We start from the raw sequence: 27,992 nt of genomic DNA, 5'->3' as shown, positions 1-27,992 counted from the left end.
CCCCCCCCCCCCCCGGTGCCTTCCGGAGGGGGTGTGTGTGTGTGTCGTCCCCGCTCCGGGAGCCAAACAGCGGGTGACCCTGTCGTCGTCGGAAAATAATTTCATTTCGAAACTTGGCTCAGCTGCCGGGTCGGTGACCTGCCCCGCAGGGAGACCGGGGACCCGGGGCTCGCGTGCCAACGGGAGAGGACCATCCCGGCCCCGAAGGATCTCTCCCGTCCCCTTTCTGGGCCGGTGCCGTACCGACATGTCTGCTTCTAGGAACTGGTCCGTCCTGCTGGCGATAGGGCTCTGCCACCTGTGTCCACCGTGTCTGCCCTGTGGAATTTCGACACATATCGAAATAGGTAAGCGTGGGAGACTTGGGTTGCTCAAGTCCCGGAAGGAAAGAGGCTTAGACGGCCAGTGAGGAAGAGTGGGTGTTGCTCCTTTCTTTCTTGACGAGGGGATCTGCGAAGTGCTTATTCTTCACCGTTCTAGGTACCCACAAATTAGCTCAAAATTCATGACTCGGTGCCCGTCCCGCAGAGGGCTCACGGTCCAAGAAGGAGGGAGAACGGGCGTCCCCTTTTTACAGCGGAGGAAACCGAGGTACAGAGAACCGACTTGCCCAAGGTGACCCAGCAAGCCGCCGGGAGAGCTGGGATTAGAACCCAGGTCCTTCTACCTCCCGGGCCCCTGCTCTCTCTCCGCTAGGCCACGCGGCTCCTCTTGGTTCCTCGAGGGAAATTATTTCAAACTTGATTTCCGGCTTCCCAACGGTCACGTCTATTTCCTAAATGGGGGATGATTTTTTGGGTTTAGATGTTTTGTTTCTTCTTTAATCCAAAAAACCCAACGCGGGGACCAAGGATGCCGGTTGCGTTGACCATAGAGGAAATTTCCCCTGGGGTTAGAGTAAAAATTCATCCAAGCAGTCAAACCTCAGGCCCGAAAGTTGGTTGAGAGCTACTTCTGTTCCGTTAATCGTCGGGCTACTTCTGGAAGGCTATGTGTTGGGCGTTCGTATTCAGAATCCTGCGGCGTTTGCCGCCAGCTTCGCAGAAGGGAAGAGCGAGAATGTCTCTCCTTTATTTTATTGTCCGGAGAGGCGGTGGCTTCGCGCTAAGGCGTAGGTCTGAAAAGTTCCCGGTGACATCTGTCCTTAAAAGACTAGTCTGCCAGCTTATTTCCTCGTGAGGGCAAAACCACCCCACTCTTCGCAACCATTCGATCGATCAAAAATTATTGAGCGCTTACCGCGTGGAGAGTAACGTACGACCGAGTCGGTAGACACGTTCCCCGCCCACAGTGAGCTTACGCAGTGTCCCCAGTTTTCTTCTTAATGGCATTTAAGGGCTTATTATACGCCAGGCGTTTGACTAAACGCTGGGGTAGATGCAAGTCAAAGGGGTTGGATCCGGTCTCTGTCCCACGTGAGACTCACGGTCTTAGTCCCCATTTTACGGATGAGGTAACGCTGGCACAGAGAAGTTAAATGACTTGCCCAAGGTCACGTAGCAGACAAGCGGCAGAGCCGGGATTAAAACCCACGGCCTTCCGACTCCCGGGCCGGGGCTTCTCCCGCTAGGCCGAGATGCTTCCCCGTGACCCAAAAGACCCGTAATCTTCACCCATCTCTTCCTTAGATTTGAGAAGGGGAGATGTTAGAGAAACAGCGTGGCTCGGTGGAAAGAGCCCGGGCCTGGGAGTCAGAAGTCACGGGTTCGAATCCCGGCTCTGCCGCTTGTCAGCTGCGTGGCTGTGGGCAAGCCACTCCGCTTCTCTGTGGCTCAGTTCCCTCATCTGTAGAATGGGGATGAAGGCTGTGAGCCTCACGGGGGGACAACCCGATGACCCGGTAACCATCCCGGCGCTTAGAACAGTGCTCTGCGCATAGTAAGCGCTTAACAGATACCAACATTAGGTTTTGAAAAGGGTGATTAAGTCCGACGTCACATTCAAATCAGGTGCCTGCTGGCCTTTCTCAGTAGGATGTGAGTGCAGTCAAAACCCCCGGAAACTGTGGCGGGAGGAAGGGTTTTAACTGACGGTCAAAACCCCCCGAAACTGTGGCGGGAGGAAGGGTTTTAACTAAACGGTGAAGGCAGGTATCCGGGTGGTTGTTATTGCATTTCAAAGTAAGGACCTGACCTTGGGGACAATCGAAGTTTTGAAGAAAGAAATGCGATTTGGCCGACACTTGGGGACATGGCCTATTTGGACAGTTTTCCGAGGGGCTTTTTCCCCCCCCCCCCCCTCGGTTATGCAAACAAACCTCAGTTTGAATCATGGATGTGCTGATTTAACCTTTCGGACTAGAAAGGGCGCCGCTAAGCGCGCTGAACATTGCGAGGGGCAGTCGTGTCCAGGAGGAACGTTCGTCTTTCCGGCGTATCCTAGTTGCCCGGGAGTCAGGAGACCCGGGTTCTAGTCCGGCCCGCCCTGCCCCTGTGTGACCTCGGGCACTTAACCTTTCTGAGCCTCGGTTTCCTCCTCTGTAAAGTGGGGACGGCGACCTCCGCCTCTCCCCGCCTCGTGGGGATGGCGTGAGGACCGGTTGAGCTGAGTAATGCGACGGGCTTTGGGAAAATACCGTGTTTTAGTTGGCGGCGTAACGACCTGCCTTCCGGCTTGAATCGGGCAGGGCTAGTTGTCGATCGTCCGTATCTGTCGAGCCCTCGTCGTGCGGAAGAACGCCGTGCTTAAGCGCTTGGGAGAGTGCGATATAAAAGAGTCGGCGGATGTGTTCCCTGATTTATTCTGATTTTTGGATTGGTTCTTTTCAGCTCACAGGGCCCTGGAGTTCTTCCACCTGGAGAGCGGGAGAGTGAACTACCGAGAGGTATAAACCCCATTTTCTACTTTTTGGGCGGTTCTTTATCTTGGCCGCAAAACCAAGCCATTCATTTGCGTGTCCGAGCTCTCTCATTCGGGCGTCCGGCAGAACGCAAATGATGTAGGGTTCGTGAGGCTGCTGTTTTCTGGTCTCCCCCCCAGGGAATTAAGGATTCCATATCGCCAGGGCTTTGTTTCCAGAACGACGAATATCTGCGCTATTTAGGTGGATCGCTTCAAAGACAAAATCCAGCTTCCCGGCTTGGTTCTCAACCCAAACCCCAGTTGGGGATGGGATTTTAGCCAGATCGTTCCATCGATCAACGGTGTCGGAGTGCCTACTGGACGCAGAACGCTGTCCTAAGCACTTGGGAGAGTATACGCTAACGGATCTGGTAGACCTGTTCCGAACAGACCGGGAATGGGAGTCGGGTGGACTTGGGTTCTGATCCCAGCTCGGCCCCTTGCCCGCCGTGTGACCTCGGACAAGTCATTTCACTTCCTCTGTGCCTCGGTTACCTCGCCTGTAAAATGGGAGTCGGGACCGTGAGCCCCGAGTGGAACGCGGACCGCGTCCAGACTGATTTAACCTGTATGTACCCCAGCATTTTGGACGGTGCCTGGCGCGGAGTAAGCGCTTGAACAAATGCCATTTAAAAAAAGAGCTTCGCGGCACTAATGTGGAAACGGGTTATTTTTGCTATTTTTGAGTCGCAGAGATGTGGGTGGAGGTTAAGCGTCCTTGGCTAAGTACTCTTACCTAGTGCTTAGGAGAGTGCTCTGCACACAATCGAATACCCTCACGGCTGCCGATAGGAAGAGGTGTTTTGGATCAAGCTGGGATTCTACTCCACGTTGGATTATAAACTCGTCCGTCAGACGGAGAGATTCTCCAGGGCAGACACCACGTTTCTGACGTCTAGGGAAATCAAATACAGTGCTCTGCATCGGTCGTATTCGCTGAGCGCTTACTGAGGGCAGAGCACTGAAAAATGGTATCTGTTAAGCGCTTACTATGTGCAAAGCACCGTTCTAAGCGCTGGGGGAGACACGAGGTCATCAGGTTGTCCCACGTGGGGCTCACGGTTTTCGTCCCCATTTTCCAGATGAGGGAATTGAGGGCCAGAGAAGTGAAGTGACTTGCCCCAAGTCACACAGCTGGCAGGCGGCGGAGCCGGGATTAGAACCCACGACCTCTTTCCACTGAGCCACGCTGCTTCTCAGCGTGAACATGCTGCTGTACAGGGGCTCCTCACCCACTAGGCGCCCAGAACAGTGCTCTGCACAAGGTGGGTGCTTTTTAAATGCCGCCGATGCTGTTCTCTCTCTCCGCCTCCTCGGGGTATTTGCATTGGTCATTTTGACTTTGTAACGTGTAAGGAGAAATGACTAGAAAAGGGTCGGTCGGTATTTGAGTTCCTACTGTGGTGCAGAGCGCTGTACTGAACGCCTGGAAGGGTACGTGGGGACTGGACTTGGGGCAGCAGCGCGGCTCAGCGGAAAGAGCCCGGGCTTCGGAGTCAGAGGTGGCGGGTTCGACTCCCGGCTCTGCCGCTTGTCCGCTGCGGGACCGTGGGCGAGTCTCTTCACTTCTCTGGGCCTCAGTTCCCTCAGCCGGAAAATGGGGATTAACTGGAGCCTCACGGGGGACCACCCGCTGACCCCGTATCTCCCCCAGCGCTTAGAACGGTGCTCGGCACATAGTGAGCGCTGAACAAATACCGACATTTTTATTATTATTACATTATGATGGAGGCTTCGCCCGTCCGCAATGAGGTTAAGGTCTAGGGAGGGGTCGGAGGGGGGTTCCTGCCCTCAGGGACCTTTTCGATCTACCCCTAGAGAAGCGCCTCCTTCCTATCGAGAAGGGGCGCGGCTCAGTGGAAAGAGGCCGGGCTCGGGAGTCAGAGGTCATGGGTTCGAATCCCGGCTCTGCCCCTTGTCAGCTGTGTGACCGTGGGCCAGTCACTTCACTTCTCTGGGCCTCGGTGACCTCATCTGGAAGATGGGGATGAAGACCGTGAGCCTCGCGTGGGACGTCCTGACGACCCTGTATCTCTCTCAGCGCTTAGAACAGTGCTCTGCACATAGTGAGCGCTTAACAAATACCAACATTATTATTATTGATCCTTTTTGCTCTTTTCCTTCCTCAGCTCTTGCTGAAACATCAGGATGCGTATCAGGCTGGGAGCGTCTATCCTGACTCCTTTTACCCTCAGTTCTGCAAGCTAGGTGAGGCCGGGGTTTGTAAGTAACAGATGACCGTTGATTAAAAACAAAACAAAAGCCTTCCAGGGGACGGAGGTTTAGCGCTTTGTGGTTCGCTGTCTTCGCTCCAAATTGAGAAAGGAGAGGCGGGGGGAGGATTGGGAAGGGGAGAATGAAGAGCTAACAGATGATCATCAAAACCAAATCGGGGGGAGCTTGATTCCCTTTCACCCCGCCGCCCCTTTTATTTTTCCCTGGGCAGGAAAATTCCACGAAGTGTCCGAAGACACCCACTGGGCTCCGTTTCTCAACGCCAGCGTCCGCTACGTCCGCGAAAACTTCCCTCTTCCCTGGGAGCAGGTAAAAGCCACCCCTCTTGGGGTTTCTGTGGCAACCTACAGAGCGGCGATGGGGATGATGGTCTCTGTTAAGCACCTACTGTGTGCCAGGCACCGTACCGAGCGCCGGGGTGGATAGAAGCAAAAGCAGTTGGACCCAGTCCCCGTCCCGCGTGGGGCTCACGGTCTCGAGCCCCGTTTTACAGACGAGGGGCCGGAGGCACACAGAAGTACGCATTTATCATTTGATTAGTCCGTTGATTCTGTGAATGATTTGCATAGGTCTATAATTCTATTTCTATTGATGCTATCGATGCCCGTCTACTTGTTTTGCTGTCCGTCACCCCGCTTCTAGACTGTGAGCCCGCTGTTGGGTGGGGATGGTCTCTATCTGTTGCCCGGTCGGACTTCCCAAGCCCTCGGGACTCCGTACTAAATGCAATTCGGGCGTCCGTCATCGAAGCCGTCGGACGGAGAGTCTCTCTCTCTCGGCGGACTTCAGGAAAAATGATACGATCCGAACATCGCCGCCAGCTTCTGGTCAGCCACCGGACACGCCGCGGATTTCACAGATCGACCTTTTTTTTTTTCTTTTAAATCGTATTTGTTCAGCGCTCCCCGCGTGCCAGCCACCGTACCGAGCGCGGGGGTAGAGACGAGCAAATCGGGCTGGACGCCGTCCGTGTCCCGCACGGGGCTCGCGGCCTTCATCCCTATTTTGCCGATGAGGCAACCGAGTCACAGAGGAGCGAGGTGACTCGCCTGAGGTCGCCCAGCCGACGGGTGGCTGGGTGGGATTAGAACCCAGGTCCTCCCGACGCCCGGGCCCGAGCCCGCTCCACCAGGCCGGGCTGCTTCTCGACTTAATTTAACATGGTAGCTGCTCGGCTCAGTCCCTGACCTCGACCCTGGTCTCTGTGAGTTTGTTTTGGCGATTGTATTTGGAGGTGATTGAACGTCAGTTTCTGACCTGGCTGTTGAAATGAACCCTTTGAGGCTTCACCGTCAGTTGTTTCGCTTTTTTCACTGTTTAGACACGCTGCCCGCAGGGAACCGATCTACCGACTCTGCTCTAGCGTACTTTCCCAAGCGCCCGGCGCAGTGCTCTGCACCCGGTCGGTGCTCCATAAGTGCCGTCCATTTATCGATCTGCGGCCTGGGCTGGTGGAAAGAGGACGGGCCTGGGGGTCGAGAGATCTGGGTCCTAATTCTGACTCCACCCGGGAAGTCACTTGATTTCTCTGTTCCTCGGTTTCCTCCACTGGAAAATAGAGATTCGGTGTCCGTTTTCCCTCCCGCTTCCAGTCTGAGCTCCTTCTATTTCTATTAAATATTATCTTCTCTATTATACAGAGAAGCAGCGTGGCTCAGTGGAAAGAGCCCGGGGTTGGGAGTCAGAGGTCGTGAGTTCGAATCCCGGCTCTGCCACCCGTCAGCTGGGTGACTGTGGGCGAGTCGCTTCACTTCTCTGGGCCTCAGTTCCCTCATCTGTAAAATGGGGATTAAGACCGTGAGCCCCACGTGGGACGACCCGATTCCCCTGTGTCTACCCCGGCGCTTAGAACGGTGCTCTGCACACAGTAAGCGCTTAAATGCCAACATTATTATTAATGCCTGTTTACTCGTTTTGAGGTGTGTATATGTATATCTATAATTCTATTTATAGCGATGTCCGTCTCCCCCTTCTTGACTTTGAGCCCACGGGGGGCAGGGATCGTCTCTCTTTGAAGCTGAACCGTACTTTCCAAGCGCTTCGTACAGTGCTCGGCACACAGTGAGCGCTCGATAAATACGGCTGAATGAATGAATGTAGGGCAGGGACTGTGTCCAACCTGATCGTTTTGCATCTCCCCGGGCCCTACTACAGTCCCCGGCAGATAGTAAGCGTTTAAGAAGCCCCGCCGATATTATTATTTAAGACCATTACCCGAGAAGCAGCGTGGCCTAGTGGATAGAATATGGGGTTGGGAGTCAGAAGGTTGCGGGTTCTAATCCCAGCTCCTCCTCTCGTCTACTCTGTGCCTCTGGGTAAGTGGCTTCTCCGTGCCTCGGTTCCCTCGTCTGTAAAATGGAAATCAAGACCGCGAGCCCCCCCGTGGGACATGGACCGTGTCCACCCTGACTAAGCTCGTCTCGACCCCGGCACCCAGTGCGGTGCCCGGCACGGAGTAAGCGCTGAACGGATAGCGGGAAAAGGATAAAATGCCCGACTTGAGGAACACGTATTGTCGTTGGACAGGATACAGAGAAGCTGGTGGCTTTCCTGTTTGGCATTTCCTCCCATATGGTGGCAGATGTGAGCTGGCACGGCCTCGGCATTGAGCAGGGATTCTTGAGGACCATGGGAGCCGTGAGTGCCTCTCTGCCTGCTATCGATCCTCTCACCACTGGCTTTATCGTTATCATCAATACAGACGGGACTCGATCTCAAACTTTCCCCTTTGTTGGCAACGGGAAAAAAAGAAATCTCAGATGAGGACGACCGGTCTTTCTCTCTGAGTTTCCCTCCTGCTATTGTGTCTGATCAAAGCTAGGCATAGATTATCCATTTATTATTAGTTATTCACCCCCCGCCCCCCCCACGCTCAGCCTCACCGCGCTCACGTGCACGCACCTTGTTTATTTGTATTAATGTCTGTCTCCCCCTCTAAACCGTCTCGTGGGCAGGGGACACGTCTACCAACTCCGTCGTACTGTCCTCTCCCAAGCGGTCCGCACGCCGTAGGCGCTCGGTAAATACGGTCGAATGAAAAGTGTTTTTCCTTTTCTTTAGATTGATTTTCACGGCTCTTACAGTGAAGCTCATCGAGCCGGAGATTTTGGTAGGTTTCATTCGCCTCTCTGATCCTTGCCTGTAGCTACTCCTCCCCGTTTCTAATCCCCCCACTTCCGACCAACTGTCACCAAATCACGTCGACCCTTCAGCTGCCTCTTGCCCTCATCCACATCCTCAGCTCGTGCGTAGGGAAACCTAGTGGATAGTTCCTTTTCTTCCTTGGTAGAGTAAAAACTTCTTGTGGGCAGGAATCCTTCTAGACCGTAAGCTCGTTGTAGGCAGGGAATGCGTTTATTGTCCTATTGTACTCTCCCAAGCGCTTAGTACAGTGCTCTGCACGCAGTAGGCGCTCAATAAATACGACTGATTGGGCAGTTACCATGGCATGGGCCTCTCATGAATCACCCAAGCGTTTAGAACGGTGCATTGGACTATTTATCGTGATCACGTTGTCTTGTTTTTGTCCGTCTCCCCCGATTAGACTGTAAGCCGGCCGTTTGGCGGGGGGGGGGGGGGGGAGGGATCGTCTCCATCCGTTGCCGAATTGTATATTCCAAGCGCTTAGTACAGTGCTCTGCACATAGTAAGCGCTCAATAAATACTGTTGAATGAATGAGCACCCACTGTTTGCAGAGCACTGTTTTAAGTGCTCAGGAGGGTTCGCTAGAGTTAAGAGACACGATCCATGCCCTCCAGCAGCGTACAATCCAGCAGAAGAGACCGATGCTAAAATAAAATATGGCGAGGGGACAGGAGAAGAGTTGAGAGATACGGACCAAAGAGCTGCGGGAGCAGAGTGATTAACTAAGTGCTCACCTCCCCTACCAGTAGCAAGAGGTAAACTGATGATGATGATGATGATGATGATGATTGTAGAATTAAGTGTTTACCGTGTGCCAAGCACTGTGCTAAGTGCTGAGGTAGATAGAAGGTAATCAGGTTGTCCCGCGTGGGGCTCTCATCCTAGTTAGGAGGGAGAACAGGCGATGAATCCCCATTTTCCAGATGAGGTAAAGAGAAGGGAAGTGACTTGCCCGAGCTCACGCAAGCAGGCAAGTGGAAGAACCGGGACGAGAAGCCCTCTGGGCTGTCGGATCGTCTCTAGACTCTAAGCTCACTGTGGGCAGGGAATGTGTCTGTTGATGGCTATACCGTACTCTCCCAACCGCTTAGTGCCGTGCTCTACGCACAGTAAATGCTCAATAAATACGATTGAATGAAAATCCGGTCCTTTTAAGCCCGGGCGGGAGCTCTTTCCACTAGGCCACCTGGCTTCCCAACCGAGGCGGCGCAACCGACGTGCCCCGGGTGGACGTGGAATCGTGTCCGCCAGGCCGGAGCGAGAGGGCCCGGCTGGAGAGAGGAAGCGTTGGCTGGAGTGGGACCGGCTCCTGAGACGTCCCCCGCCCCGGAAAAGTCCTGCCCCTGCCCGGCAGGGCAGCGGCTGTGAGGAGAAAGAAGAGGAGGGCTCCAGGCTCGGGGAGCGATGGGGTCTTTCGGATCGGTTGGATTCTAATAATAAAAACGATGGCATTTGCTAAGCGCTTACTATGGGCCGAGCACTATTCTAAGCGCTGAGGTAGATACGGGGTAATCAGGTTGTCCCTCGTGGGGCTCCCATTCTTCGCCCCCATTTTCAGACGAGGGGCCTGAGGCACGGAGAAGTGAAGCGACTTACCCGGGGTCACACAGCAGTCAAGCGGAGGAGCCGGGGTTAATAATAATGATGATGATGTTGGTATTTGTTAGGCGCTTACTATGGGCCGAGCACTGTTCTAAGCGCTGGGGTGGACACGAGGGAATCGGGATGTCTCACGTGGGGCTCACGGTCTTAATCCCCATTTTACAGATGAGGTCACTGAGGCCCAGAGAAGTGAAGTGACTTGCCCACAGTCACGCAGCTGAGAAGTGGCAGAGCTGGGATTCAAACCCATGACCTCTGACTCCAAAGCCCGGGCTCTTTCCACTGAGCCACGCTGGGTATTCTTTTAGAACCCACGTCCCCTGACTCCCAAGCCCGGGCTCTTGTCACTAATACGTGCTGCTTCTCTAGTCCCCTTCTAGTCCCCTCCCACCCTCCCTGCTCTGGCTTCCGCTCTAAATTCTGGAAGCTTCGGAATTTTTACGACGGACCCACTCCGGTGATGATGGCGGATCACCACTATTGTAATTCTACTGTGGACTTTGAAAGGCAACGTGACCCTGGGGAAGGAGCCCGGGCCTGGGAGTCGGGGAACTTGGGTTGTGATCCTGGCCCCGCCGCTTACCCGCCGTAGGGCCTTGGGCGATTCATTTCACTTCCCCGGGCTTCAGTTCCCTCATCTGCAAAATGGGGATTTAATACCATTCTCTCTCCCTCCGTAGATCCCCCGGGATCTGATTATCTCGCATCTACTCAAGCACTTAGTAGAGTGCCCGCTACCTTCATTCGATTCATTCTATATTATTTATTGAGCGCTTACTAAGTGCAGAGCGCTGTACTAAGCGCTTGGAATGGACAATTCGGTAACGGAGACAATCCCTGCCCACCGACGGGCTCACAGTCCAATCGGGGGAGGCGGACGGACAGAAACAAGACAATTTAATCGCGCGATAAATAGAATCAAGGGGATGGACACCTCATTAACAAAATAAATAGGTAATAAAAATATCTACAAATGAGCACAGTGCCGAGGGGAGGGGCAGGAGCAGAGGGAAAGGGGGCTAGTAAGTGCCAGGGTACATAGTAAGCACTTAAATACCATAGGAGAAAAAAAAGGCAACCCACCAAGAGGCGACCCGTTGCTGCTATTCCCTTGAGCAGTTGCCAAACCGTTCCCTCTTCCAAACTACCACAGCCTTCCCCACGTTTTAAATCATAGTAATAACAATATTTGTTAAGCACTCGCTACGTGTCAGTTACTATATTAGGCATCGGGACAGATACAAGATAATCCGGTTGGACACACTCTCTGTCCCACGCGGGGCTCACAGTCAAAGGAGGAAGGAGAACAGGTATTTCATTCCCAATTACAGATGAGGAAACCGAAGCCCAGAGAAATGAAATAACAACTGTGGCATTAGGTGCTTATTATGTTTACTAAGCGCCGGGGTAGATCCGAGATGGTCTTGTCCCACATGGGGCTCACAGCCTAGGTAGGAGGGAGAACAGCGATCAGAGTCCACATTTTGGGGTCGAGGAAGCTGCGGCCCAGAAAAGTGAGGCGATTTTGCCCCAGGTCACCCCGCAGGCCCGTGGTGAAGCAGGATTAGAACCCAGGTCCTCTGACGCCCAGGGTCAGGCTCCTTCCGCTAGGCCATGCTGCTGCACAAGCTAAAGGTTGCGAAGGTCGCGCTCGCTTTCAACCAACCCCTCACCTGGCTCCCTACTCCTTTAGACAGAGGAAGATGGAGTTGGACAGGAGTCAGTTACCATGGGAACCACATCCATTCCCCCGGTAGGGACCCGAGGACAAATAAACAGATGTTTGAGTTGTTGCTAACTCATTAACGCGGAGCCTGAATTGTTTCTCTGCCCTTCTAGGAGGAGATGTGCTGAGCCAGTTCGAGTTTAATTTTAATTACCTCTCCCGGGGCTGGTAAGACCATTATTTCTTTAAATACGCGGCCCGTGTCTTCGTGGGGGCCGGTGGCTCTCCTGCCTCCCTGATACTCTCTCAGAGAGTTGAATGGGCGGGATTCGAAGGGGATTTCCACCGGAAGGGACGGACTTCTTTCGAAAAATGTCCCGGTTAATCCCTCGTCAGATGGGCGAACTAAAATCTCTTTGACTTCCCCTCTTTAAGCCAGTCATTTTTGGAATCAGAGTTGTTATTGGAGGAGAACGTCGAAGACGACTCCCCCAAAATCCGCTCGTTGGCGGTAGCTAACTTTTTTTTTTTTTGCGGTATTTGTTAAGCATTTCCTAGGTGCCAGGCGCTGTTGTAAGCGCAGGGGAGGATACAAGCAGATCAGGTTGGACACGGTCCATGTCTCCTGTGGGGCTCACAGTCCCAATCCTCATCTTACAGATGAGGGAACTGAGGCCCAGAGAAGTGAAGCGACTCTCTCAAGGTCACAAAGCAGAGTGGCGGAGCCGGGATCAGGAAGAACCCAGATCCTTCCGATTCCCAGCCCCGGGCTCTACCCGCTAGATCATGCTGCTTCTCCTTGCCCCTGGGTTGGTTTTATTGACTGGAGGGGGGATAGGCATAACCCAAGCATCTGAAACTTAGAAACAGGCATTATGGACATTTTGAGAGCACCTTATCCTAACGTTTAATTCCATTTACACATTTCGGGAGGAAAAGATCATTTTTTAAAAAGCAGAGGATACCCACCTACACACTAGACACACACAAGACACACGATCTCCCTCGCTCTCTGTCTCCCAGATCCTGTTGTCATGTTTGGTTTTTGCAGCTCCTGGCATTTATTCTCACTTTTGCCTGCTTGTCTCTCGATCCTTATGAAACTTTTGCTCCCAGAGAACCACTCCTTTCCTGACTGCCGTGTGCCACGCCGGTCTGTGTGCTACAGTTGATATCCAGATTTGGATTTGGATTTTACAGTCTTTAAGCATTAACTAAGTGGCAGGCTCCAAACTTGGCGCCGGGGAGATAATAATAATAATAATAATTATTGTGGGATTTAAGTGCTCACTCAGTGCTGGGGTAGGTAGAAGACATTCAGGTTGGACACGGTCCCTGTTCCACAGGGGGCTCAGAGTCTGAATCCCCATTTCGCGGATGAGGTCACGGAGGCACAGAGAAGTGAAGCGACTTGGCCGAGGTCACGCAGGAGACGAGTGGCGGAGCCGGGATTAGAACCCAGGTTCTCCGACTCCCAGGCCCGGGCTCTGACCGTTAAGCCAAGAAGCTTCTCCTGCGTCAGGCAGCTCCCGGATATAGACTTGATAATATCTGTTCGATAGAAGAATATTCCGAGGTATCTGGAGCGCTTCACCTATCCATCGTTCCTGGTTTACAACTCGGTTCCTCTAGACTACGGGGCGGGTACAGGCAGCCAAGGCGGCTGCTGATTCTCTTGCCTGGCACTCTTCCAAGTGCTCAGTACAGTGCTCCGCACCTAGGTCGGGCTCAATAAATACAACCGATTGATTGACCGGTGGGGCGGGAGAGCTGGAAATTGTACTTTCCTCTCACTGCCCTGTGCTTCTTAGGTACGTGCCCGTCAGAGATCTGGTAGGGATCTACGAGGAGCTCTACGGACGAGAGGAGGTCATTACCCAAGACGTAATTGCCGACTGCACCTATCTTCAGTTCTTGGAGTTGTACGTGGGACCCGGTGACGTAGAATTTTCTCAGGGAAAACGAATTTACTTGACAGTAGATTCTCCAGAATGACTCACTTCTCCCACTCCCTCAGCCTAGCTCTCCGGTGGGCTCCCAGATCCGTCAGTCGAGATTATCTCGTGAGCCCCTACCGGGGGCGGAGCACCTGGGAGAATTCACAGGCCTGATTCTAGGCCCGGTGTGGGCAGGGCATTCTCTCTCTCTCTCTCTCTATTGCTGAATTGTGCTTTCCGAGCGCTTAGTACAGTGCTCCGCGCACAGTGAGAGCTCAGTAAATGGAATGAATGAATGATTCCTACCCTCAAGGGCTTTGTGGTCTGGCGGGGCGACCCGGGGGGGGGAGGTCTTTATCGGATCATTTGTGCTGGATTTTCCATTTATCGCGGTTTTCGGTCAAGATTGCCATTTCCGTTTCAGGTTCGGAGAGATACTGGCCGTGTCCAAGGTAATAGCCCCATCCCGGGAAAAGCCTCCATTCCCACGCATCCCGGGGATTCGGACCATACTCTCCTTCCTCCTCTCTTTCCCTCAGCTTTACCCAACCTTCGCCAGAAAATCCCCGTTCATGGTGGACCAGTTTCAGGAGTATTTTCTGGGCGGATTGGATGACATGGCATTTTGGTCCAACAACATTTTCCATCTAATGGGCCGTATGTTGGAGAATGGGACCAGGTGAGGGGGGTTTTTTTAATGGCATTTAAAAACTTTGATATATATATATATATATATATATATATATACACGTATATGTCTCCCTCCCTCCCTCTCTGGACTCTAAGCTCCTGTGGGCTGGGAATGGGCCTGCCAACTCCGTTATACTGTACTCTCCCCAGCACTCAGTACAGTGCTCAGTACACGGTCATCCCTCAGTAAATGTGATCGATTGATTTCAATGTTGCTACAGGGATTGCACTGTCCCCGAAAACCCTCTGTTCATAACCTGTGGAAGGAAGCCCGGAGGCTCTCTTGGGTGAGTAGATTTGGAAGGACGAGGCAGCCCGCTGACCCCTGGGTCATAGTGAGGAGGGCTGGCACTGAGCCATCCCCACTCCCTCGCCGCGACCCTCTGGGACCACCGGCCCACGTAGGATGGTTGGAGAAGCAGCGTGGTCTGGCGGAAAGAGCCTGGTATTTGTAAAGCGCTTACTAGGTGTCAAACACTCTACCGAGCACAGGGGCAGATACAAGATAAGAGGGTTGAACACAGTCCCCGTCACGCTTGGGGCTCACAGTCTGCATCCCCGCTTTACAGAGGAGGTGCCGGAGGTCCAGAGGAGTGAAGTGACTTGCCCCACGTCACGCAGGAGGCAGATCTGGATTAGAATCCAGGTCCTCCGGCTCCCAGGCCCAGGCTCTTTCCACTACGCCTCGCCGCTTCCCGCTGCGTGACCTTGGGCAAGTCACCTAACTCCCCCGGACCTCAGCCTCCTCCCCCGCACATCGGGGATTAAATAAATACCGGCTCTCCCTCCCCCTTGGACTCCGAGCCCCGTGTGGGACAGGATCTGTGTCCGATCGGATTACTTTGACTCTATCCCGGGGTTTAGTTGGGAACTTGACACGTGGTGAGCGCGTAATAAATACCGTAATTATGATCATTTCCAGGCCTTAAGCGGGGTGATAAATTTTAATAATAATAAATGTGGTATTTAAGAGCTTACTATGTGCCAGGCACTGTACCAAACTCAGGGGTGGATGCAAGTTTTAACAGGTCGGACGCAGTCCCACGTGGGGCTCACAGTCTCAATCAGAGAAGCAGCGCGGCTCAGTGGAAAGAGCCCGGGCTTTGGAGTCGGAGGTCATGGGTCCGAATCCCGGCTCTGCCGCCCGTCGGCCGTGGGACTGTGGGCGAGTCACTTCACTTCTCTGTGCCTCGGTTACCTCATCTGTAAAATGGGGATTAACCGTGAGCCTCATATGGGACAACTCGATTACCTTGTATCTCCCCCAGCGCTCAGAACAGTGCTCTGCACATAGTAAGCGCTTAACGAACACCGACATTATTATTATTATTATTATTATTAAGCCCCAATTGAAGATGAGGTAACTGAGGCCCGAAGAAGTGAAGTTGACTTGGCCAAGGTCACAGGGCAGACAGGTGGTGGAGTTGGGATTAGAACCACCTGCCTCCCGGGCCCCACCCCCCCCGGGCGGCTTCACATCCGTGGAGAAGCAGCGTGGCTCAGTGGAAAGAGCGCGGGCTTTGGAGTCAGGGCTCATGAGTTCGAATCCCAGCTCTGCCACTTGTCGGCTGTGTGACTGTGGGCGAGTCACTTCACTTCTCCGTGCCTCAGTTCCCTCATCTGTAAAATGGGGATTAAGACCGTGAGCCCCACGTGGGACAACCTGATTCCCCTATGTCCACCCCGGCGCTTAGAACGGTGCTCGGCACATAGTGAGCGCTTAACAAATACCAACATTATCCGCAATTTATTCATTCCTATTCACGTCTGTCTCCCCCTCTAGACCCGAAGCTCGTCGTGGGCGGGGAATGTCACGTTCATTTTCACACTGCACTCTCCCCAGGGTTTAGTACAGTGCTTTGCATTCAGTAAGCGTTCTTTAAATGCGATTGAATAAGGACCTTGGGAGATCTTAACCGGGGGGAGATGGTGGAGAAGCTCCAAGGCAGAGGCTGGCCTGATGATAAGAACGATAACGGTGTTTTTTAGCATTTACCACCCGCTGAAATCCAGGGTATTTTATTGATAGTTATTGATTGCTCCTGGTTTACAACTCAGTTCCGCTAGACAAGGGAAGCAGCGTGGCTCGGCCACAAGAGCCCGGGCTTGGGAGTCAGAGGTCACGGGTTCGAATCCCGGCTCTGCCACTCGGCAGCCGGGTGACTGCGGGCGAGTCACTTCGCTTCTCTGGGCCTCAGTTCCCTCATCTGTAAAATGGGGATGAAGACTGTGAGCCTCACGCGGGACCACCTGACCACCCTGGATCTCCCCCAGCGCTTAGAACGGTGCTCTGCACGGAGTAAGCGCTTAACAGATAACCGACATTATTATTAGACTGTAGGCTGGGTACGGGCAGTCGGCGCGCCTGCTAATTCTGTTGTCTGGCGCTCTTCCGAGTGCTCAGTACAGTGCTCCGCGCCTAGTACGTGCTCAGTAAGTACGACCGATTGATTAACCGACCCCTGGAGGTCCGTTCCGGGTCTCAGAGGTGGAAGGCCTCTGCCATCTGTCCCTCAACCCTGAAGGCCGCGGTCTAACCGTTGTCCCCGCTGCTCTGTGTCCCCAGGGAGAAGATGAGCCAGCCCCAGCTCCGCAAGAACACGACCGTCCCCATCGGCACCAACGTCGAGAGGAACGTAAACTTCACCGAACGAGGAGCCTATTTCAGCGTGGACACCTGGGCCCCGGTAAGGGCGAGGGAGGACTCGGTCCGGGGCTCCGCACGCGGAAAACGCTCGGCGGTCAATCCGTCGGGGGGGGGGGGTTACCGGGCGCTTGCCGGGTGCAGGGCGCCGTAGGAAGCGCTTGGGAGAGAACAGCGCAACGGAGCCGGGAGGACTTGGCGTCTAGGGAGGGAGACGGACATTAATGTGAACGGATGCGCGGTGAGGGTGAAACCTCAGTGCCGAAGGGTAGTCACCCCATTACCTGGGATCGACCCCAGCGCTTAGAACAGTGCCCGGCACCCGGTAAGCGCTTCAACAGGTATCACGATCCTTGTTACCATCGAGGGGATCCTTTTGCTTTCAGAATTCCATGTACTCCCTCCTGGCAGCTAGTAAGCGTTTCAACAGATATCACGATCATTTTTACTATCGAGGGGATCCTTTTTCTTTCAGAATTCCGTCTCCTCCATGTACTCTCTCCTGGCGAAGAAGATGCAAACGGTGTTTTCCGGCGCCAACCGGGAGTCGCCCAACCACGTCTCCAGCCCCATCGCCTCCTACTTCGTGGGTGTGCCCTACGCCAGGCTCGGCTGGTAGGTGCCATTCCTTCAAACTCCGGGCACTGACCCGGGGCCGACTCCCTCTCCCGACACAGCGACTCCCGCCCTCCCCCGGCTCTCTGAGGAGCGGCGCGGCCTGGTAGAGAGACCACGGGCCTGGGAGTCGGGGGCCTTGAGTTCTAATCCTGTCTCTAATAATAATGATAATGGCATTTGTTAAGCGCTTACTCTGTGCCAAGCGACGGGGTAGATACAAGGTAATGAGGTTGTCCCACGGGGGGGGGGGGGCCCGCTCTTCATCCCCATTTGACAGATGAGGGAACTGAGGCCCAGTGAAGTGACTTGCCCAAAGTCGCACAGCAGACAGATGGCGGAGGCTCTACCCGCTGTGTGACCGTGGACGAGTCGCCAGACTTTTCTTGGCCTCTGTTTTCTTCTCTGACCGTGAGCTCCTTATGGGCGGGGACCGTCTCTGCTCGTTATCGCATTGTATTCTCTCAGGCGCTTAGAACGGCGCTCTGCGGACAGTAAGCGCTCAGTATATACGATCGATTGATCGATTGATCCCGCCACTGCCCGCCTACCCGGGCAAGTGGCTGATCTTTTCTGGGCCGCTGCTTTCTTCTCTGAAACGGGGGAAAAGATTCCCCGCTTTCCCAACCTCTCAGAGAAGCAGTGTGGCCTAGTGGAAAGAGCACGGGCCTGGGAGTCGGGGGACCCGGGTTCCAATCCAAACTCCCCCACTTACCTGCTGTGTGCAGTCTTGGGCAGGTCACTTCTCTGTGCCTCAGTTCCTTCATCTGCAGAATGGGGATTCAGTCAGTACCTGTTCTCCCTCCTATTTAGATCACGAACCCCACTCGGGCCCCGATTATCTCGCATCCCCCCCCCCCCCCCAGCGCTCAGCACGGTGCTTGGCACATAGTAAGCGCTTAACAGACGCCACAGTTATCATTAGACTCTGAGCCCCGTGGGGGACTGGGACCGGATCCGCCCCGACGGTCCTCCGTGGAGCCGGAGGGCGGGCCCCTAGTAAAGGTGGAGGAGATACCGCGATTCCCGTTGAACTCGGGGTCGCACCCGGTTGACCGTGCAGGGCCGTGACCTCGGCTGACCTGAACGAGGACGGGCACGACGACCTGGTGGTGGGAGCCCCGGGCTACAGCCGGCCGGGGCGCGTCCAGCTCGGCCGGGTGTACGTCGTGTACGCGAACGGGCTCGGCCTGCCTCCGGCGGACACGGACCTGGACGAGGAAGCCCACGCCATCCTGGAGGGCTCCCAGGTGACCGGTGGCGCAGGGCCCCTCCCCGTCCCACCCCTCTGGGGTCCTCCTTCGCATTCCCTCCCCCAACGGGGTCCTCCGGGGTAATCGGGAACCTCGCCGCTCCGCTCCGAGGCCCTGTCGGGAACGGCGGGACGACGGAGTAGCTCACCGGCCCCGCGGGGACGGGGCCCCGTCACCCTCCGTCCGTCAGCGGAACCGGAGCCGGGACGGGGGAAACTCCAATCCCGTTCCGCTGCCGGCGAACCCAGAGAGGTTCCGCGACGTGCGGAGGGCCCCGCGGCCGACCCCGGCCCGTCCCCGCTCCCGCCCCCCGCTCCCGCGGTCCTCGACTTCTCGCTCGACTAGAAGCAGCGTGTCCCAGCGGGTAGAACACGGACCTGGGAGTCAGGAGGATCCGGGTTCTAATCCTGGCTCCGCCTCTTGTCTGCCCTGTGACTTTGGGCGACTCACTTCCCTTCCCCGGACCTCGGTTTCCTCATCCGTAAACTGGAGACTGAGACTGTGACACGGCCCCCGTGGGACAACCCGATTACCTCGTATCTGCCCTGCGCGTAGAATAGCGCTTGGCACGTACTAAGGGCCTAACGGATGCCGCCGTTAATCAGTCGTATCTACTGAGCGCTTACTGTGTGCAGGACACGGTAACCAAAGCGCTGGGGAGAGCACGATACAGCAATGACACGTTCCCCGCCCGTGACGAGTTTACGGTCTAGAGGGAGAGACCCACGTCGATAGAAATGAACCACGGGGATGGTCATAAGCGCCGCGGGGCCGGGAGGAGGGACGAACGAAGGGACCCAGGCAGGTGGGAGAGAGGGTTGGGCCAGAGGGGATGGAATTGGGCCTGCGCCGTCAGTCCAGAGCAGGAGGAGGAGCATTACGGCATTTGTTAAGCTCTTACCGTGTGCCAGGCACCGTACCGGGCACAGGGGTGAATCCAAGAAAATCGGGGGGAGACACGGTCCCCGTCCCACACGGGGCTCGCGGTCTCCATTCGACAGCTGAGGTAACGGAGGCGCAGCGAAGTGACTCGCCCAAAGTCACCCAGCAGACGAGCGCCCGGCGTCCGATCCCCCGCGCCGCTGCCGTCGTCCCCGGGTCGGGTAGGACTCGTCCGGCCGGGGAAGGCCCGGCGCGGGCCGGAGTCGGCGGGTCCGACGGCGGACCCCGGGGGGGGGGGCCCGCCCTCGGGCCCCGGCCGGCCCGGCGGCGGCGGGCGTAACGCGTCCCCCCCCCACCCCCCGCCCCTCCAGCCCTCGGGTCGCTTCGGCTCGGCGGTCGCCGTGATGGACTGGAATCTGGACGGAGTCCCAGACTTGGCGGTGGGGGCCCCCTCGGTGGGCTCCGACGGGCTCAGCTACACGGTGAGGACACAGCCGGGCGGTGGGTCTCCGGGGAGGAAGGGCCCGGAGGGGGGGGTCCCCGGCCCCCCGACGTGGGGCGATTTCGATTCCCTCCCGGCGCTTTTGGCCGCGGGCTCTCTCGTCTCCTCCGCTGGCCTGAAATCCCCTCCCGGGCGAGGCGGCTACCTGCAGATTCTCCCGAGGGCCCAAAGCAGCGGTCTGTCCGCCGTAGGTGCTCAGCACAGTGCCCTGCACCCGAATGCACCTCCCTAGCCCCAAGCTCTCTCCTCCCGTGCGCTCTCCCGTCTCTTCCCGTCTCCGGATCACCCCGTCGAGGATGTCCCGCCGGCACCTCGAGCTCGACCCGTCCAGAACGGAACTCGTCTTCCCCCACCTTGTAGACCACACCACCGTCATTCCGGGTCCCCAAGCCCGCATCCTCGTCCCCGCCCCCGACTCCTCTGGCCCCTTCGGCCGCTTCCACCGATCCCGGTGGTCCTCTCTTTAGAATCCACCCCGGCCGGGTAGCGGTCGGAGCCGGGCTCGCGGCCCGACTCCGTCGGGGCCTCTGACGAGACTCAGGACGGTGGCTTTCTGGCCCGCCGGGTCTTCGAGACCCGTCCCCGTTGCCTGCGGCATCCTTGACCCGAGCTTGCCGGGAAGGGACCGGCACCTCCGGATGCCACGACGCCCGGGCGTCCGGGGCCGAGCGGGCGCGCGGTCCCGGGGATGGGGATCCGGGCCCTGACCCGTCCCTCTCCCCGTGTCGCTGCTAGGGTGCCGTGTACGTGTTCTTCGGGACCAGAGGGAAAGGCGTGTCTCCTCGCCCCAACGTCACCGTCTCCTGCCGGGTAGGCCGAGCCCCTCCTTCCGCCCCTGCCCGTTCCAAGCCGGGGAGCCCCGTCCTCAGGGTCCGACCGCCCTTCGGCCCCGGGGGGCTCATCCTCAGTCTCCGGCGGCCCACCCTCCGCCCCCCGGGGCGCAGCCTCCGTCTCCGGAGGCCCGTCCTCCACCTCTCGGGGCCCGCTGGGAGGCCCGGCCCCTCGGGGTCCGCCCTCCGCCCCGTCGGGGCCGACGGGTCGTTTTCCCGGCAGGACAAGTACTGCAATTTCGGCTGGACGCTTCTGGCGGCGGACGTGGACGGGGATGGGGCCGCGGATCTGGTGGTCGGTTCGCCCTACGCCCCCCAGGGAGGGAGGCAGCGGGGGCTCGTGGCCGCGTTTTACTCTCGCTGCAGCAGGTCCGGCAAAGGTGACGTCCGGGGCGGGGGGGGGTCTCGATTCTGTTACGCGGCGGCCGCGAGGGTCTCTGCCCTGGCCCTGCTGCCGCGTGGAAGCGGGGAGAAAGTCCCGGTGCGAGCCACAGTTCGCCCCAGACTTGCTGGGGGGTGAAAACGGATCCAAAAACAAAAGCGCAGAGAAGCCACGTGGCCGATAGCGCGCGCGCGGATCCGGGGGAGCCGGGTTCTAATCCCGGCTCTGCCACCTGTCTGTTGTGTGACCTGGAGCGAGTCACTTCTCTGGGCCTCAGTTACCTCGTCTGTTACGGGGACCCTTCTGTGAGTCAGGGACTGGGTCCGACCCAATTTTATCCACCCCAGCGCACAGTACAGCGCTCGGCACGTAGTAATTACTTAATATACCACAGTTGTTATCGTCATCACGAGAGACAGCTTTCTATTAGCAACTCTGCATCACGGCTATAAAATGTCAGCAGGATCAAGAGGGGTGGGGATCGTTCTACGGAAGGGAGGTGCCTGCCGGGTCGCCGGGGGAGAGGCGGGGTGGGAGGGAGGAGAGTCGGGGGGGTTTGGATCGTCCGCGCTGGGTCACCGAGGGGAGAGAGTCGGGGGGTGACGGATGGTCCTTCTCTAAGCCTCGAGGGCACGTGTCCAGGAGGGCGACCGGGAGCTCCTCCGGGAGTCCCGCCGCCGCCGTTGTCGGAGCCAGAGTCCTGGGCGGGGTGGACGTGGCTCCGTTTCCCACGTTCTCGCCCGTTAACTCACGCCTCCCCCGTAACCCCCCCCCCCGAGACCGGTACAGTGACCGCCAGCTTGAGGTTTATTCCCTCGGGGAAGCGGGGCCCCGGTTCCCGACCTCGGGGGGAGCGGAAATCGGGGTGGGATGGGAAAAAATCTGGCTAAAGGGACCTCCGTTCCGGAGCGACAGACACCTCAGCGAGGGACCCCCTCCACCTGAGCCCCTAGTCGGACGAGGCCTCCCCCTGCCGCAGCCCCCCTCCCCCCCCGCGACGTTCATCTGCCACCAGGCCCCTCAGCACAGAGCCGGTCTGGGCTCATCTTCCAGGCGAGCTGTCGGTTGAGGAAGCCGACTGGACGGTGCAGGGAGAGGAAGACTACTCCTGGTTTGGATATTCGCTTCACGGCCGCTCCCTGGAGAAGCAAACCCTCCTGCTGGTCGGGAGTCCCACCTGGAAGAACGTGAGCGGGTGAGCAACGGGCTCCGCCGCCGGGTGTCGGGGAGAGGGGAAGGAGGGCCGAGCCCCTCGGCGAGGGGCCGTGGTCCCGCCTATTTTTGATTTTTTGATATCTGTTAAATGACTTGCCGGGCGCCGGGCGCCGTGCTAAGCGCTGGAGGAGGCGCCAAGCTAAGCGGGTTAGACGGAGTCCCCGTCCCACACCGTGCTCGCCATCTTAACCCCCGTTCTACAGATGGGGGAACCGAGGCCCAGAGAAGCGGAGTGACCGAAGCCGGGATGAGGACCCGGGTCCTCTAACAACTCCCAAGCCCGGGCTCTTTCCGCTAGGCCACGCGGGGGTTGGGCGGAGGGGTGGCCGGGGAGTCGAGACCTGGGTTCTAATCCCAGCTCCGCCAACTTGTCCGCTGGGTGACCTCGGGCAAGTGGCTTCACTTCTCTGTCGAAATGGGGGTTAAGACGGCGAGTCCCAAGTGGGACCCGGACCGTGTCCGACCTCCTTATCTTAGCCGCCCCGGCACTAGGTTTTCGACGCTTGGCACGTAGTGAGTGCTTAATAGATACCGTAAAATAAATGAGAGGGGCTGGAGAGCTCTGCTCTCCCCGGGAAGGACGGAGGGTCTCCGGGGAGTCGGGAGTATCCCGCGGTAGAGGGCGGGAGGCAGTGTGGACTGGTGGAAGGGGCCCGGGAGTGCGAGGCCCTGAGTTCTAATCCCGGTTCTGCCCCTTGCCAGCCGTGGGTTACCTTGGGCGAGTCCCTTAACTTCTCCGTGCCTCAGTTCCCTCATCTGCAAAACGGGGATGCGATACCCGTTCCCCGGCCAGCTTACTCCCCGCGTGAGCCGTCCCCCGCCGCCCTCCCCCCCCCCGCTCAGATGAGAATTGCTCGTCCAGCCTAGGCTCGCAGTTCTACAACCGGGAGGAGAAACAGAGCGTGGGCAAGGTGAATGGCTATTTGCCACCGAGTCGGCAAAGCTGGTTTGCGATCTCCGGAGATAAGGTAGGGTGAATTCCGGCAGCGCCGGGGGGGGGGGGTGGGGGGTAGGCCGTCGTGGGTGGATTTTCGGGGACCCGTCACGGGACGGGTCACGGCTCCCGGGGCGGGGTTCCGGGGATGGATTCTGGGGGACCCCGAGATCCCGACCCCCCCCCCCGTCCGCCGTCCCCCAGGCGATGGGGAAACTGGGCTCATCGCTGTCGAGCGGCCAGCTGGCTGTGGACGGGACCCCGAGGCAGGTGCTGCTCATCGGTGCCTCGACCCGGGGTAGGTGCGGTGCCCCCCGAGGACACGGAGGGTCCCCTCCCGAGCTTCCCAGACCCCCCGCGCCCCTGGGCTGAGGTGGAGGGAGGAGGGGGCGTCCCGATTTGCCGGGCCCAGACGGAGTTAATACGGGGAAGAGTTTCTGCCCGGAGTGATCCGTGGGGCCTCAATCCTCGAACGTGAGAAAACCACCGCCCGCACCGGCCTTGTCGGTCGATCGTGTTTATCGGGCCCTTGCTGCGCGCGCGGCGCTGTACCGACTGCTAATAGTATAGCGGCCTCGTTCCCCGCCCACGGCGAGCTTACGGTCTAGAGTCCTCGCGAGGGCTGCCTGCGTTGGAGAAGTTCAAATCCCGAGGGGATTCCCGTCCCGTAATGGCGTTGGGTGTTGACGGCGGCGGTCGTGGCGACGGAGGCGTGGATCGGGGCGATGCCGGAGACGCCGGCGTGGATGGCGGCGGTGGAGATCGGGGGCGACGGAGACGCGGTGGCTTTCGTCCCGCTCGGCGGCAGCCACCCGGGTCTGGAGATGTTTCTGCCTCACCGCTCTGACCCCTTCCAGATGACGTGTCCAAAATGGCGTTCGTGCCCACGACCCTGCACCAGGGGGGCAGCACGCGGCTGTACGGGCTGTCCGCCGGGGAGGCGCCCGCCCTGCTCAGCACCTTCAGCGGAGACCGGCGCTTCTCCCGTTTCGGGGAGGCCGTGCACCTCAGCGACCTGGACGGCGATGGGCTGGGTGAGAGAGAGGCCCGCGCCCTCCGTCCTCTTCTTCTGTTCCTCCTCCTCTCCTTCTGCTCCTCTTTTCCTCCTCTTCCTCCTCCTCTCCTTCTGCTCTTTTCCTCCTCCTCCTCTTTTCTTCCTCCTTCTCTTTTGCTCGTCTTTTCCTCCTCTACTTTTCCTCTTCTCCTCTTCCTCCTCCTTTCCTCCTGCTCCTCTTTTCCTGCTCCTCTTTTCCTCCTCTGCCTCTTTTCCTTCTCTTTCTCCTTTCTTCCTCCTCCTTTCCTCCTCCTCCTCTTCCCCTCTTCTCCACCTCCCATCTTCCTCCTCCTCCTTTCCTCCTGCTCTTTTCCTTCTCTTTCTCCTTTCTTCCTCCTCCTTTCCTCCTCCTCTTCCCCTCTTCTCCACCTCCCATCTTCCTCCTCCTCCTTTCCTCCTGCTCCTTTTCCTCCTCTGCCTCTTTTCCTTCTCTTTCTCCTCTCTTCCTCCTCCTTTCCTCCTCCTCTTCTCCACCTCCCATCTTCCTCCTCCTCCTTTCCTCCTGCTCCTCTTTTCCTCCTCTGCCTCTTTTCCTTCTCTTTCTCCTTTCTTCCTCCTCCTTTCCTCCTCCTCCTCTTCCCCTCCTCTTCTCCACCTCCCATCTTCCTCCTCCTCCTCTTCTCCGCCCTCTCCTCTCCTTTCCTCCTCCTCCTCTTCCCAGTGGCAGGGCCACCCCCCCGACTCTTCCCACTGCCCGGGCCCGACCCTCCTTCGGTGCCCATCCAGATGCAGACCAGCTGTGGGGAGGTGGACGTACTGAGCCCCTGCCGCGTGCAGAGCACTGTACCGAGCTTGAGAGAGTTAGGATTAATAGATCCGATCCCGGCCCTCGAGGAGCTTACGTTTTACTGTGCGCAGAGCACTGGACTGAGCTTGGCGGGTGCGATAGAGTAGGTGGACACAGTTCCTGCCCTTACGGAGTTTCCGGTCTAGTGGGCCAGGCAGAGGTTAACATTAATTACAGGGAGGAGGAAAGCAAGGGCAAGCAGCCCGCGACCACCCTTTCCCCCCCCAGACCTCGGGACTCTGGCCAACGTTATTTAGAGGGGCAGTGAAGGGAGAAATATTCCCGGCCGGGCGCTCAGAGGTCTCTAAGGAAAGTCACGGGTGGAGGAAGAATCCGATCCCCCCCCCGGGGGCCGGTCCGGGCGCTCACCGTCCCTTTCCCGGCGGTGGATCTGGCAGACGAGGCGATGGTGGCGGCCCCCTCCAGGACGGAGGACTTCACGCTGGGGCTGTTCGGAGGGGACACCGGCCGGGTCTACGTCTACAACGGGCAGCGGGTGGGCTCCGGCGACGTGACGGCCAAGTGCAGGTCGTGGATGGCTCCCTGTCCCGAGGAAAAGGTGAGGCGGGACGCTGGGGTCGGCAGGGAGCTGGAGGGAGGGAGGCCCCCCGCTTTTGTTTTCTCTTTATGGCATTTAAGCGCTTACTCTGTGCCGGGCGCCGTACTAAGCGCCGCAGCAGATACGAGTTAATCAGGCTGGACGCGGTCTCTGCCCTACTTGGGGCTCGGGGTCTTCATCCCCATTTTTCAGATGAGGTTACCGAGGCCCAGAGAATAATGGCGACGACGGTGTTTGTTAAACGCTTGGTATATGTTAAGCGCTGTTCTAAGCGCTTGGAAAGTACAAGTTGGTAACAGAGACGATTCTTTCCTGTGCTCTTCCCCCCCCCCCCCCCCACCAGGCCCAGTACGTGCTCATCTCTCCGGAGGTGAGTACGACGGCGTCGGGCGGCCGGTCGGGGCGGGGGAGGCAGGGACGCGGTTCCCGGATGATCCGAGCACCCCCTGCCCCCGCCGATATCTTCCAGGAAAGTTCGCGGTTTGGGAGCTCGGTCGCCACCGTGAAGTCCGAGGGAAAGGTGAGCCTCCCCTGCTCTCTCCTCCGGCCTCTCCTCCCTTCCTCAAGTCAGTTAATCCAGCGTATTTATTGAGCGCCGACTGTGTGCGGAGCACTGTACTAGGCGCTTGGGAGAGGACGGCAGAACAATGAAAGGACGCATTCCCTGCCCACGATGAGCCTACAGACTAATAATCGGGGTATTTAAGTGCTTACCGTGTACCAGGCACCGTATTAAGCGCTGAGGTAGACGCAAGGTGACGGGGGCCAGACCCAGTTCCTGTCCCACACAGTCGTAACGCCCATCGTACAGATGGGGGAACTGAGGCACAGAGAAGTCGAGTGACTTACCCGAAGTCACCCCACAGCCACGTGACAGAACCGGGATTAGGACCCAGGTCCTTTTGACTCCCAGGGCCACGCTCTAATAACGTTGGCGTTTGTTAAGCGCTTACTATGGGCCGAGCGCTGTCCTAAGCGCTGGGGGAGATACAGGGCGATCGGGTCGTCCCACGCGAGGCTCACGGTTAATCCCCATTTTCCAGATGAGGTCACTGAGGCCCAGAGAAGCGAAGTGACTCGCCCACAGTCACACAGCTGACGAGTGGCAGGGCCGGGATTCGAACTCATGACCCCCGCCTCCCAAGCCCGTGCTCTTTCCACTGAGCCACGCTGCTTCTCTATCCACTACACTGCACTGCTCAGAGGGGGTGACAGACGTCGATATAAATAAATTACAGACGCGTACCTGAGGGGCTCACCGTTTTTACACTCCAGGGCCGGGAGAGGAAGATTCCCTCAGTCGACCGTATTTATTGAGTGCTTTCCGTGTGCGCAGCACTGTACTGAGCACTCGGGAGAGTTCACTCTAACAACAGACGGGCCCATTCCCCGCCCACGGCGAGAACACTGAGGTTTGGCCTCGGGGCCGTCCGGGTGAGACGCCCGCCGTCCCGTCTCCGCCCCCTGTCCGCTTCGTGCCCCCGCTCACTTCGCTTCTCCGTGCCTCGGTGACCTCATCTGTAAAATGGGGATTGGGACGGCGAGTCCCACGAGGGCCGGGGACCGTGTCCAACCCCTCAATCGCTCGCCTCCACCCCAGCGCTTAGTACGGCGCCTGGCACAGGGTAAGCGCTCAACAGATACCACGGTCGTTACGATGTCGTCCGGGCATCTGTGGGGTGAGGCTCGCTGCGGGCAGGGAACGCGTCCGTTTATTGTCGTTCTCCCCCAAGCGCTTCCCGCGGTCCACGGTGAGCGCTCGGTACATACGGCCAACGTCCGTATGCTTCCTCTCTCGTGCAGAATCAGGTGGTCGTCGCCGCCGGGAGGAGCTCGATGGGGGCCAGGATGGCCGGAGCCCTGCACATCTACGACCTCGGCGAGCCCCGAGCTGCCCGTTGACCCCCCCCGCCCCCCCGCCCCCCGCCCCGGAGCCTCTCCGGCTCCTCGGGGTCCGTGGCCGGGTCAGACGGCGTCGAGCGGCAGCCCCTGAGACCAGGCCTGGCCCGCGGAGGCCCCGAGCTAGGCCGGCCGGAATAATCGTTCTAATCACGGTACTTGTCAAGCGCTTCCTCCGTGCCCGCCACTGTTCTGAGCCCTGGGGTGGATACGGGTTAATCGGGTCGGACACGGTCCCCGTCCCCGACGGGGCTCGCGCTCTTATCCTCGTTTTACAGAGGTAAAATTTTAGAGAAGTAAAAACGCACAAGGTCACAGAA

The 27,992-nt window shown here is 57.8% G+C and overlaps 1 protein-coding gene and 1 long non-coding RNA gene across 2 annotated transcripts; one reads left to right on the top strand and one right to left on the bottom strand.

Moving 5' to 3' along the window:
- The first annotated feature begins 65 nt into the window (after nt 1-65).
- GPLD1 (glycosylphosphatidylinositol specific phospholipase D1) lies at nt 66-27,992 on the top strand. Its single transcript, XM_029053215.2, has 25 exons — nt 66-347; nt 2,769-2,824; nt 4,971-5,049; nt 5,288-5,385; nt 7,603-7,713; nt 8,137-8,185; nt 11,663-11,717; nt 13,301-13,411; nt 13,851-13,878; nt 13,966-14,105; nt 14,338-14,403; nt 16,683-16,803; nt 17,236-17,375; nt 18,439-18,625; nt 19,882-19,992; nt 20,748-20,822; nt 21,066-21,222; nt 22,278-22,419; nt 23,302-23,407; nt 23,578-23,671; nt 24,231-24,407; nt 25,613-25,773; nt 26,117-26,143; nt 26,243-26,293; nt 27,577-27,992. Exons 1-25 carry the CDS (start codon nt 248-250, stop codon nt 27,673-27,675), a joined length of 2,541 nt encoding a protein of 846 aa, XP_028909048.2. The 5' UTR covers nt 66-247; the 3' UTR covers nt 27,676-27,992.
- LOC114807410 lies at nt 23,875-25,670 on the bottom strand. The gene is made up of 2 exons (XR_003755492.1): nt 25,584-25,670; nt 23,875-24,388 (listed from the first exon to the last, which is right to left on the bottom strand). It is a non-coding gene; the product is annotated as an uncharacterized LOC114807410 (long non-coding RNA).

The sequence above is a fragment of the Ornithorhynchus anatinus genome, chromosome X2 (assembly GCF_004115215.2).
Source record: "Ornithorhynchus anatinus isolate Pmale09 chromosome X2, mOrnAna1.pri.v4, whole genome shotgun sequence".
In the NCBI taxonomy this organism is placed as follows: domain Eukaryota; kingdom Metazoa; phylum Chordata; class Mammalia; order Monotremata; family Ornithorhynchidae; genus Ornithorhynchus; species Ornithorhynchus anatinus.
The sequence above is the reverse complement of the archived record's forward strand: the minus strand, read 5'-3'. Positions and strand labels throughout refer to the sequence as shown.

What these genes read in the sequence shown, in the direction of transcription:
- GPLD1 (XM_029053215.2), top strand. Translation starts at nt 248, where the DNA reads ATGTCTGCTTCTAGGAACTGGTCCGTCCTGCTGGCGATAGGGCTCTGC. An exon ending in ACCTGGAAGAACGTGAGCGG is followed by an intron (nt 22,420 to 23,301) that starts GTGAGCAACGGG and finishes TTGCTCGTCCAG; the next exon opens with CCTAGGCTCGCAGTTCTACA. An exon ending in CCTGGACGGCGATGGGCTGG is followed by an intron (nt 24,408 to 25,612) that starts GTGAGAGAGAGG and finishes TGGATCTGGCAG; the next exon opens with ACGAGGCGATGGTGGCGGCC.